The 12,603-nt window shown below is 48.9% G+C and overlaps 1 protein-coding gene across 4 annotated transcripts in view; it reads left to right on the top strand.

Moving 5' to 3' along the window:
• Window positions 1–3,903: 3,903 nt before the first annotated feature.
• The window catches only part of Brd1 (bromodomain containing 1), a 49,239-nt gene continuing 40,539 nt past the window's right edge, over window positions 3,904–12,603 (top strand). For 3 of the 4 annotated variants that reach the window (XM_045152105.1, XM_045152107.1, XM_045152106.1), the window contains exon 1: window positions 7,457–8,837. In XM_045152105.1, the coding sequence (XP_045008040.1) occupies window positions 7,471–8,837 (1,367 nt within the window). In that variant the 5' untranslated portion in view covers window positions 7,457–7,470. Of the gene's footprint in view, window positions 3,935–7,456; window positions 8,838–12,603 lie in introns of those variants that run through there. The other variant, XM_045152104.1, reaches the window with a different exon arrangement.

Raw genomic sequence — 12,603 nt, 5'->3', positions numbered from 1 at the left:
AACTTAAAAAAAAAAATATATGTATATATATATATATATATATATATATATTTATTTATTTATATATTTATGTACATATATTTCAAGGTAGGGTCTCACTATAGCCTATGGTCTCAGGGTGGCCTTGAACTCAAGGCAATCCTCCTACTTCTGCCTCCCATGTACTGGGCTTAAAGGCATGCACCACCACACCCAGCTCTAAAAAGTATGTTTTTTTTTTTTAAAGCTGGGTTTGCTCTCACATGCCTACAATCCCAGCACTCAGGAGGTAGGAGCAAGAGGATCAGGATTTCAAAGTCATCCTCTGCTTTATAGGGAGTTCCAGGAATGCTTGGGCTAGAGACTCTATTTCAAAAACAACCTCCCATTCACAGTTCTCTGATTATTTGAACTTATTCCTGCCATCTCATGCCATTTGCTTTTCTTGTCTTTTTTTAAATTTGTGTATGCAGGTGTATATGTATGGATATGTCAGGGTCTCTTGCTGCTGCAATTGAATACCTCTCTGCTTTTATGTGGCTGTTGGTAAATTGAACCCCAGGTGGGCAGGCTTTGCAAGCAAGTGACTTTAACAGTGGTTAAAGTCATCTTTAGTGGTTAGTCATAGAGTCATCTCCTTAGGTCCTGAAGGCACTCCAGCTGGTCTCATCTTTGAAATTCCAGAATGTCTCTCCAACATTGTCTACATATGGAATTTTTTTTTTTTTTTTTTTACCCCCATGAGTATCACTTTCATTCTTTGAGAAGTCACTGGCTCAGTTCCTTCTGTTCTGTGAAGGGTCTCATGTCTTTCATCTCTTTTACAAGATGTCTTATTTTTCTCTATGTTGTAGAAGACCTTCATTTGTTGATTTGCATTTGATTTCCCCCCACATGGAGAGCAGGGTGAGAGCTGTTCTGGCATGCCTAGACACAGATAAGTAAGTAGACGTTTGTAGAGAAGAAGTGACATTTCATCTCCTGGGTTTGCTGCTGATGTGCTCAGGACTCCAGGACCAGATGGTGTGTTAGCTAAAGGTAGGACCTTGGTCAGGACTGACCACAGAGTGATCTTGGTTGTGACATTTACCCAACTGCTATTTCCTAGCCCACATAAGTGCAGTGGGGTCACAAGTGCTGGCCAGAAAACAGCTTGTGTGGCTTCAGCCCTAACCTGGAATGCTTGAGTGAACAAGGTTGCCCACTCCCAATAAAGTTTTTCTTTACAGCCAGGTGTGGTGGCTCAGGCCTTTAATCCCAGTAATTGAGGCAGAGGTAGGAGGATCGCTGAGTTGAAGGCCATCCTGAGACTACATATTCCCGGTCAGCCTGGACTAGTGAAACATTACCTCGAAATAACAACAAAAAAGTTTTTCTTTTTAAAATTGTACTTTTTATTTTTGACAACTTTCATAAACAATAAACCATGATAATTCTCTATCCCTCTCACTTTTCCCTTTACAACTCCACTGTCCATATCCCTTCCCCCTCTCAATTAGTTTTTCTTTTATTTTGATGTCATCATCATCTTTTCCTCCTACTATAATGGTTCTTTTTGATTTTTTGAGGTAGGGTCTCACTCTAGCCCAGGCTGACCTGGAATTCACTAGGTGGTATCAGGGTGCTCTCGAATTCAAGATCCTCCTACCTCAGCCTCCCAAATACTGGGGTTAAAGGAATGTGCCACCACACTTGGCCTGAGGGGTCTGTTCTAATGCCACAGGCACACCGCTAGGGTTCTTTAACACTGTATTACCAATCATAATTCTCAAAGGAAGCCAAAGAGAGCTATAGGCTTCACCCTTGTCTCTAAATACTTAGGGTTTAAAACAAAATAAAAATTTTTATTTATTTGAAAGAGGCAGAGAGAGACTGAGAAAGAATGGGCATGCCAAGGCCTCCAGCCTCTGGAGACAAATTCCAGACGCATGCATCACCTTGTGCATCTGGTTTACATGGGTACTGGGGAGTTGAACCTGGTCCTTTGGCATTGCAGGCAAGCACCTTAACCACTATGCCATATCTCCAGCCCATCTGAATATTTATGTTTTAATGTTAGAATATAAAAACTCAGAAGACCATTAAATTGTAGAATTTAGGCTTCAGGCCAACGTGGATATTAAAAAAAAAAAAAAAGACAGGCATGGTAGTGCACGTCTTTAATCATAGCACTCTGAAGGCTGAGGAAGCAGGATCACCATGAGTTGAACTACAGAGTGAGTCCAGGGCAGCCTGGGCTACAGTGAGACCCTGCTTAAAAATCAATCAATAAATAAAACGATGGGTGTGGTAGTGTACACCTTTAATCACAGCACTGGGAGGCAGAGGTTAGAGGACGGCAGAGAGTTTGAGGCCACCCTGAGATTACATAGTGAATTCCAGGTCAGCCTGAGCTAGAGTGAGACCCTACCTTGGAAAACCAAAAAAATAAAAATAAATAATGCCATATGTGGAGGCAGAGATAGGTGGATCTTGGTGAGTTTGAGGCCACCCTGAGCTACATAGTGAATTCCAAGTCAGCCTGGGCTAGAGTGAGACTATCTCAAAAAACAAACAAAAAACCATAACTCTATAGGCCAAAGTGGGGCAGCCAGCTCTCTCCAGAGAGTAAGACTCAGGCCTTTCAGGTACTACCTGCAGGGTCTGATATTGAAATCTTCAAACTCTCGGGATCCGGGCCTAATTAACTATGTTCGTAATAGCTGTATAATGCTTCAAAGAGGAAGGTCTGAGCTAGGGCATGTGTCCCAGACTGCCTGCCCCACACCTGAGGCCTCCACACTTGCCAGGAGTGTTTTCTTTCAGTAACCCCCATTTCCTCTCCACATCCAGCTCCACCCAACCAGTGACTCCTACCCTCCCTGGCTAGCTAGCTTCCCCACACTCTCTCTAGTGTCGTCTTGGGGCTTCCCACTCCTAGTCTCCTCCCACACACACTGAGGCACCACACCTGGTCTGGTGACCATCCCTCTAGATCCCTGCTCTGGCCTTTACTCTGCCCCTGGGGACACTATGGGAACCCCCACCTGTGTCCCAAGGATCTCCCCTCCTGCTCTGCATAGGACCACTGCTTCCCTCAGCAACCTCTCCTAGGCACCCAGGTCTTAACTGACACCCCTCTCAGGGAAGCTCCTGGTCACCCTGGTTTCTCAGAACAGCGGTCCCTCTTGCTCCTCCCCACCCAGAATCCCCACTCTGGCTCCCTTTGGAGCTGCCCTCCTTCCTCACCCAGGCAGGGTCACCCCTCTCCAGACTCTTTCTCAGAACCTCTCTTTCCCACTCCCTTCACCCTCCCCCCCTCTTTTCTTCCCTTCCCCCCTCCTCCTCTCCCCTTCCTCCCTCTCCTCTTCACTTCCCTTCCCCTCTTCCCTCCCTCTCCCCTTCCCAACACCCCTCGCCTCCTTTTCCACTCCCCTTCCCCCTTCCTTCCCTACCCTCTTTTTCCCCTCCCCCTCCTCTGCCCTCCCCTCCCTCTTCTCCTCCTCCCTCTCCCCTCCCCTTCCCCTTCTTTCCTCTCCTCTCCCTCTGGACTCGCCCCTTCCTTTTCCTCTCCCCATCTTCGCGTCTCTCCTGTCCCCTCCTCCCAACTTCCCCTCCCCCGCAGCGCGTCATGGCGGCGGCGGCGGCGGGCGGGGCGCGTCCTGCACGCAGCGCGCCGGGCGGAGCGCTCGCCGCATTGTTTGCTTCGCTGGGGAGCGAGCGGCGCCTCGGCAGGCGTCCGAGCAGCCCCGCGTCCGCGTCCTCCGCCCGGCCGGGCCCCGAGCCCGCCGACCTCGCCCGAGCCGCGGTGCCCTGCGGGGCCCGGAGCCGCCGGCCGAGCGCGCCCCGGAGCCCGGCGGGGACCCGGCTGCGCGGCCGTTGGCGGAGGAGCCGCGGCGCCATTAACGCCGCCCGGGCCGCGCCGGCCCCCGCGCCTGCCCGCCCGCCGGGCTCCCGCGGCCGGGGCGCCCCGAAGGTGAGTGTCGGCCCGGCGCTCCCCGCCCGCCGCCGCCGCCCGCTCGCCGGCCCGGGGCGGAGGTGCCGGCGCCATGTTTGGCGGCGGCGGCGGCGGCGGCGGCTCCGCATTGTCCGCGGGCGGGGAGGCCGAGAGGCCGTGTGGGCGCGGGGCCCGGGGGAGCGGGGCGGCCGGGCGGCGGGGAAGGCCTGGCCCGACGCGGGGAGGCCGAGTCGGGTGGCAGGGCTGGGAGTGGAGGTGAGCGCAGACGGAGAAGCGGGCCGCGGCGGGTCCGGGACCGGGATCGGGACCGGGGACGCGGACGGACAGGCTGTGGCCGAGTCGGGGAGACGCAGGCCGAGGCCGCCGGCGCGTTGGGAGGCGCGGCCGAGGGAAAGGAGCTGTAGGCGGGGAAGCCGGAATTGAGCCCGTGGCTCGGCGTGAGGACGTCGGGCCTGGCAGCGGCAGCCCGGCCGAGGTGGCGGGAGGCCCGGGGTCCCGGCCGGAGTGCTGGCCGTGCGGTACGGGGCGGTCCCTTATGTAACAGATCGGCCCGATCTGCTTTGCCAAGACAGGAACCTCCCTCGAAGAGGGACGTGCTCTGAAGATTTCCTAAGGCCGGCGCGGCCGGGGGCTCCTGAGCGAACCCGCACCGGCTTGGCTCCTTGGACGCTTGCAGGAAGCGTCGGGATGAACGGAGTGCGCGGGATTCACCCGGGCCCCTTGGGAGAAGGTCATAATTTCACCGCAAACACAACTCTCCTGGATGTCTCTGACACACTTAAACACACCCAGGAAACCGCCCCCTTAATGGACGTTTCTTTCACCCTGCTTGGTCTGTTTTTGAGTGCCTGTCACCTGGTAACATGCATAGCTGCAGAATTTGGGTAACATTTGCTTACCTGTCGTGATACCTGCTATGCCCAGCGCTGTCTGGAGACTGTGTGTTCACTCTTTCGATGGTCGCAGCACCCTGAGTCTCAGACCCTACTTCACCGTGTGCTGTGTGAGCCACAGAGCCATGGAGGCTGGGAGAGTTTCAGTGGCTTTTCCAAAGCCAGGCAGGAAATGGTTCTGAGTGTGGATCTTTTCTCCCCTTCCTATCTTTTTTTCCTTTTCTCTCTCTCTCTCTTTTTTTTTTTTTTTTGGCCAACAAAGCTTAAGTTCTTTCAGAAGCATGCTTGCTGCCTCTGCTGATCCCTTCCCATGGAAATCTTTGTTCCTGCACAGTGGTAAATTGGTAAAGGGCGAAGAGCAAGAGCAGCTGCAGTGGATATAGGAAGTGGTGAAGCAGATGAGGTTGTTGGTTACTGCTGGGCAGTGATGCCTTCTTCCACTGTTGGGTGACATTTTTCAGATCACAGAGCTGCTGTGATCTGTAAGTATAAGGTTCACTAGTTTAAAGCGCTCCAGTGCTCACTGGGAGAGAGTGGGTTTTGAAAGGCTGCTCATGTGCTGCTTTGCTATAGAGGAGACAATTAAACATTTATCTTTAATCTTGGAGTGACCAACTGTTGCTTCTACCTTGCTTTAGTAATGACATGCGACACTGTCTATGGGTGTACAAGGGTTATCCTGCAGACTGGAGCCGTACCCAGCCCATTCCAGAAAGGATGACAGAGACTTCTGTGAGACGCCAAGGCCTGTTAGGGTGGCTTTGCTGACAGCTCCATGGCATCGAGGTTTGAGTGGGTAACTGGAGGCCTCTTAGATGCAGGAGTATTGGGATCTGACTGAGCCCACAGTCAGTGTTTCTGTCTTAATTTTAACATAAAATGTAGGTTTTCAGACAAACTGAAAGGTTTTGTCTTTAAAAATCCATTTTTAGGCTTGCACGTTTCCTGTATGCCTGTCCTTTACTTTTCCTGAAGACCAGTGAGGCTTGAAATGTGGCTTCTGAGGAGCCCTGTTATTGGCCATAACATGGGCTTGGCCCTCTTAAAGATTATTCCTTTAGAAATTATACCCCGTCCTGTTACGCAGTGAAGTGGGCTAGAGGGAGGCGCTCAGTAGTCCTTGTTGCCCAATGTTCTTGCACTGCTTGACAGTGGTGGTCCGGAGTGGACATGTACACACATGAAGTGCCTAGACACAAAATCATAGCAGTGAATACTGGAAGTAGATGCAGCCCACCACAGTTGGATGGAGGTGGAGGCTGTTTGCTGACTGGTTTGACCACCTCTGAGAAGAGGAAATTCTCCTGAGTCTCTGCAGTGAAGCTTATGGACCCTCGCTGTGGGGGCTCGGCCAGTCAGCGTGGGGTCTCGGGATATCCAGCCTTGTGGGCTAAGAGCTGAGCATCTTAAAGGATAAGTCTTAAAGTGATAGGTAGAGAGCAGAGATGCCCTATAGCAAGTTGTAGATAGCTGGATTTACTTGAAGAGGAGGATGTAGCCTAGCACTTGGCCCTGCCCTGGCCTGTCTGGAAGGGGCAAGCTGCTGTGGTCCATGTAGGTCTCCATACTGATCACTGCTGATGATCAGTGCAAGTTGGGTTGGGCCACTTGGGGTGAAGATGTTCTCTGCCTATGTATATGTGTGTAGAATATGTTTGGAGAGGATGGACTGCCTTATGCTGTTGAGTCACAGAAACATCTAGTCTACAGCAGGAAAGAAAACTAAGGTACACCTAGGCTCACATGGGAATTTTCCTTGGCAGCAGTAGCTGGGAGGGGAGGGGAAACTGGGGACCAGGTAAACACTTAGCTTTGTGGTCACAGGTCACATTCTCCATTCCGTGCTGTGGTTGTTCTGTACTTGTAGGGAAAGGCCAGGATCCGGCTTTGGAGGGCATGATGCTGTCCCATCTTCCCGGTAACCTATTGGTGTGGTCTAAAAAGGTGACTGGCACATGGTATGAACCTGTGCCCTGACGGTTGACCAGGACCCTTGAAGGCTACCTCTCCTACCTGCTTCCAGTGCTCTCTGTTCCGGTGCTTAGGCACCCCTTGGGCCTGGCAGAGGCTGTCATTGAAGGTTTGTTGAAGTGTGGTCACTCGTCTTGGAACTAGTAGTTTGGAAGCCTTAGAAATCTGCTAGCTGTGAGCTTCATGTTGGGGTGTTGAGCTGATTAATTGGCTCTGCCCAAGCATGTTTCAGTGGTTTTCTCAAGTCTTTTTTTTCATTCTATATGGAATTAACCAACCAACCAACCAACCTTCCTTCCTTCTTCCCTCCCTCCCTCCCTCCTTTCCTCCCTCCCTCCTTTCCTTCCTTCCTTCCTTCCTTCCTTCCTTCCTTCCTTCCTTCCTTCCTTCCTTCCTTCCTTCCTTCCCCCTCTCTCTCTCTCTCTCCTGTCTGTCTGTCTTTCTCCCCCCCCCCTTTCTTTCATTCAATGAGAGTGGGTGTGCCATTCAATGAGAGTGGGTGTGCCAGGGCATCCAGCCACTGCAAATGAATTCTGTATGCATGCACCACCATGTACATCTGGCTTACATGGATACTGGGGAATCACACCTCGGTCCTTAGGCTTCCCAGGCAAGCAACTTAACTGCTAAACCATGTCTCCAGCCCGAATTAACTTTTCTTTTAACTTTGTTTTAGATAGTCATTGCCAAATGAGGAGGAAAGGAAGATGTCATCGAGGCTCTGCAGCGAGGCATCCTTCTTCCCCGTGCAGTATTAAACACTCCCCTACGCGAGAAACATTGACGTACGCTCAAGCTCAAAGGATGGTGGAGATAGAGATTGAAGGGCGCTTGCATCGGATCAGTATTTTTGATCCCTTGGAGATCATATTAGAAGATGACCTTACAGCTCAGGAAATGAGTGAATGCAACAGTAATAAAGAAAATAGTGAAAGACCTCCCGTTTGCTTAAGAACTAAGCGTCATAAAAACAACAGAGTCAGAAAGAAAAATGAAGCCCTCCCCAGCACCCATGGCACTCCAGCTTCTGCCAGTGCTCTTCCTGAGCCCAAGGTGCGGATTGTGGAGTATAGCCCTCCTTCTGCACCCAGGCGGCCCCCTGTGTACTACAAATTCATTGAGAAATCAGCTGAGGAGCTGGACAATGAAGTGGAATATGACATGGATGAAGAAGATTACGCCTGGCTGGAGATCATAAATGAGAAGCGGAAGGTCGACTGTGTTTCTGCTGTGTCACAGAACATGTTTGAGTTCTTAATGGACCGCTTTGAAAAGGAGTCCTACTGTGAGAACCAGAAGCAGGGTGAGCAGCAGTCCTTGATCGATGAGGATGCTGTTTGCTGCATTTGCATGGATGGGGAGTGTCAGAACAGCAATGTGATCCTCTTTTGTGACTTGTGCAACCTGGCTGTGCACCAGGAATGCTACGGGGTGCCCTACATCCCCGAGGGCCAGTGGCTTTGCCGCCACTGCCTGCAGTCCCGGGCCCGACCCGCTGACTGCGTACTGTGTCCAAATAAGGGTGGTGCCTTCAAAAAGACGGACGATGACCGCTGGGGCCATGTAGTATGTGCCCTGTGGATCCCAGAGGTTGGCTTTGCCAACACGGTGTTTATTGAGCCCATCGATGGTGTGAGGAACATTCCCCCTGCCCGGTGGAAACTGACATGCTACCTCTGTAAGCAGAAGGGTGTGGGTGCCTGCATTCAGTGCCACAAAGCAAATTGCTACACAGCATTCCATGTGACATGTGCCCAGAAGGCTGGCCTGTACATGAAGATGGAGCCAGTGAAGGAGCTAACTGGCGGCAGTACCACATTCTCTGTCAGAAAGACTGCTTACTGTGACGTTCACACACCTCCAGGCTGTACCCGGAGGCCTTTGAACATTTATGGGGATGTTGAGATGAAAAATGGTGTCTGTCGAAAAGAGAGCTCAGTCAAAACAGTCAGGTCTACGTCCAAGGTCAGAAAGAAAGCAAAAAAAGCTAAGAAAACACTGTCAGAGCCCTGTGCGGTCCTGCCAACTGTGTGTGCTCCGTATATTCCCCCTCAGAGGTAAGTGCATATGAACATTGGCTGGTGGATGTGCCTGGAGTGAAGGAATTGATGGGGGACATGAGTTTATGGCCTGCAGGGAGTCCTGCCACACACACACTGCACCTCTTGACAGTCCCCTTAGTTTTGGCTCTGTTCATTTGCTGCTGCTCTTTCAGGAGGCATAAATGTAATGACTTCATTGACTTGGGGTGTTTTTTGTGACTAGTTGGTCTGCAGTAAGCTGGACATAGTTGTGGTAACCACAGCCACACTAAAGTATTCACTTTAACCCTGGGTCTCTGGTCTCATAGCTTAAAAAAATTTTTTTAGGTAAGTTCTCACTCTAGCATAGGCTGACCTGGAATTCACTGTGTAATCTCAGGGTGGCCTTAGGGGCACAGCAGTCCTCCTGTCTCTGCCTCCCAAGTGCTGGGATTAAAGGTGTGCACCACCACGCCCGGCTGGTCTCACAGTTTTTGTTTTTTTTTTTTTCTCTTTTGGTTTTTCGAGGTAGGGTCTCACTCTAGCCCAGGCTGACCTGGAATTCACTATGGAGTCTCAGGGTAGGCTCAAACTCACGGTGATCCTCCTACCTCTGCCTCCCAAGTGCTGGGATTAAAGGCGTGAGCCACTGCACCCGGCTTCTCATAGTTTTTGTTTCTTCTTTTAACACATTTTTACCAGCAGATTTTGGAAACTTGTAATACTGAAAAAATAATTGTTTGGAAAAGTAAAACAGTAAAGCAGTCCCTGAAGTGGAGACTGGAATGGGAGCTGTTGTTGGGAAGTTAGGAAGTATATATCTTCAAGTTGGTCAGGTATGTAAAGCTCCAAGATGATGGGGTATAGGTGAAGTGGACAGCTGTCTCTGAGAGCAGCTTCCATGGTATCTTGTTACAGAGACTGCCTTGTCATTCAGAAATAGTGCACATATGACAAAGCTGCACTTAATCTACAAATGAATGGGCAATAGGTTTTCAAGATATTACTGAAGGATGGAAACTTTTTAATGCATTGCATATCAGCCTTTGTGGGATTTTCCTATGTCTCTGACCTTACTAGCGTGTTGTAATTACTAAATGGAGTTGGGTGTAAACTGTACCATCCAGTCACAGTGAGCTTGCCAGTGGAGCTGGGAGTACTTATTTCACCTTGAGAGGGCTAGCACTACTGTTGCATTAGCAGAAGCTTGAAAGTTATTTTCATGAATATTGTTTTGTGTTTTCACAGAGCTTTACCTATTATGGTCAGTAATTTCTAGGGTTTCACTCTAGCCCAGACTACACACACACATACACACACATACACACATACATATACTGTCCAGCCATGTTTTTTGTTTTGTTTTGCTTTACAAGGTATGGTTTCACTTTTTTTTTTTTGGATTTTTTGAGGTAGGGTCCCACTCTAGCCCAGGCTGACCTGGAATTCACTATGTAGTCTTAGGATGGCCTTAAACTCATTGGCAATCCTCCTACTTTTGCCTTCCAAGTGCTGGGATTAAAGGCGTGCACCACCACACCTGGCCTTTTTTTTTGTTTTTGGAGACCAGGGTCTTATATTGTAGCCCAGACTGACCTATAACTTAACTGTGTGTGCCAGACTGGCCTCAAATTTGAACAAGTGCTGACTATGTCCTTTTATGTTTTCTTTTAATTATTTATTTATTTGGTGGATGGAGAGAGAGAGAGAGGGAGGGGGAGGAAAGTATAGAGGTATGCCAGGACCTCTTGCTACTACAAATGAACTCCTGACACTTGTGTTACTTTGTGAGTCTGGCTTTATGTGGGTATTGGGGATTGAACCTTGGGCTGGCAGACTTTGCAAGCAAGCACTTTTAACCATTGAGTCATCTCCCTTTCAATTTGTTTGTTTGCTTTTCAAGGTAGGGTTTTGCTCAGGGTGGCCTCAAATTCACAGCAGTCCTCCTACCTTTGCCTCCTAAGTGTTGGGATTTAAGGTGCGTGCCAGCATGCCCAGCCTTTCTGTTTCTTTTTATTCTGTTGGTTTTTTTTTTGAAGCAGGGACTCATTCTAGCCTAAGCTGATCTGGAATTTACTCAGTAGTCCAGGCTGGCCTTGAACTCCCGGTGATCCTCCTACCTCAGCCTTCTGTGTGCTGGGATGAAAGGTGTGTACTACTACGCCCAGCGTGGTTTGATTTTGAGACTGGATTTCACAGTGTATCTCAGATGAACGTAGAATTTATTGTATAGCCCAGATTGGCTTCAAACCCAGGGCAGTTCTTGTACTTCAGTGCCTCCTGGATGCTGTAATTGCTCGTGTGAACCATCATGCTTGGGTCTGGTTTTTCTCTGTCTGACTTAGGAGCAACGTTTTCAGCTTTGAATAGAGATAAAAATGCATACCTGGCTGGGGTTGGTGGCTTAGTGCCTGTAATCCCAGTACCAGGAGGCTGAAGCGGGAGGGTCCACATGGATTCGAAACCAGCTTTAGCTACAGAGTGAGACTCTGTGTCAAAAAACAAACAAAACCAAAAGCTAAAAATAAAAGTAAATGACCAAAAAACACCTGAACAAGTATTTTTGCAGTCCCTGGGACAGCTCGCACTGCCTTCATTTGGTTGGTTGTGTGGGATTGGACCTGTCTCGCAGAGTGTAACGGGAAGGCCCTGTCCCCAGTGTGTGTGGGGGAAGTGCATTTGGAGGCTGGGGCTTTCTGGCAGCTGCTTGAATTTTGAGTTTGCAGCTATTCTTCTGTTTTTTTTTTTTTTAACTTTTTATTAGCATTTTCTATGATTATAAAAAATATCCCATGGTAATTCCCTTCCGCCTCCCCACCCCACTTTCCCCTTTGAAATTCCATTCTCTATCATATCACCTCCCCATCTCAATCATTGTACTTACATATATACAATATCAACCTATTAAGTACCCTCCTCCTTCCTTTCTCTTCCCTTTATGTCTCCTTTTTAACTTGCTGTCCTCTGCTACTAAGTATTTTCCTTCTCATGCAGAAGCCCAATCATCTGTAGCTAGGATCCACATATGAGAGAGAACATGTGGCGCTTGGCTTTCTGGGCCTGGGTTACCTCACTTAGTATAATTCTTTCCAGGTCCATCCATTTTTCTGCAAATTTCCTAACTTCATTTTTCTTTTCTTTTTAAATTTTTATTGGCATTTTCCATGATTATATAAAAAAAATCCCATGTTAATTCCCCCCCCCACCACTTTCCCCTTTGAAATTCCATTCTCCATCATATTACCTCTCCATCACAACTAACTTCATTTTTCTTTACTGCTGAGTAGAACTCCATTGTATAAATGTGCCACATCTTCATTATCCACTCATCAGTTGAGGGACATCTAGGCTGGTTCCATTTCCCAGCTATTATAAATTGAGCAGCAATAAACATGGTTGAGCACATGCTTCTAAGGAAATGAGATGAGTCCTTCGGATATATGCCTAGGAGTGCTATAGCTGGGTCATATGGTAGATCAATCTTTAGCTGTTTTAGGAACTTCCACGCTGATTTCCACAATGGCTGGACCAGATTGCATTCCCACCAGCAGTGTAGAAGGGTTCCTCTTTTTCCACATCCCTGCCAACATTTATGATCCTTTGTTTTCATGATGGTGGCCAATCTGACAGGAGTGAGATGGACTCTCAATGTAGTTTTAATCTGCATTTCCCTGATGACTAGTGATGTAGAACATTTTTTTAGATGCTTATATGCCATTTGTATTTCTTCCTTTGAGAATGCTCTATTTAGCTCCATAGCCCATTTTTTGATTGGCTTGTTTGATTCCTTATTATTTAATTT

Source organism: Jaculus jaculus, chromosome 6 (genome assembly GCF_020740685.1).
Source record: "Jaculus jaculus isolate mJacJac1 chromosome 6, mJacJac1.mat.Y.cur, whole genome shotgun sequence".
NCBI classification, from domain to species: Eukaryota; Metazoa; Chordata; class Mammalia; order Rodentia; family Dipodidae; genus Jaculus; species Jaculus jaculus.
Note: the sequence above shows the minus strand (reverse complement) of the source record. Positions and strands in the feature narration are given on the sequence as shown.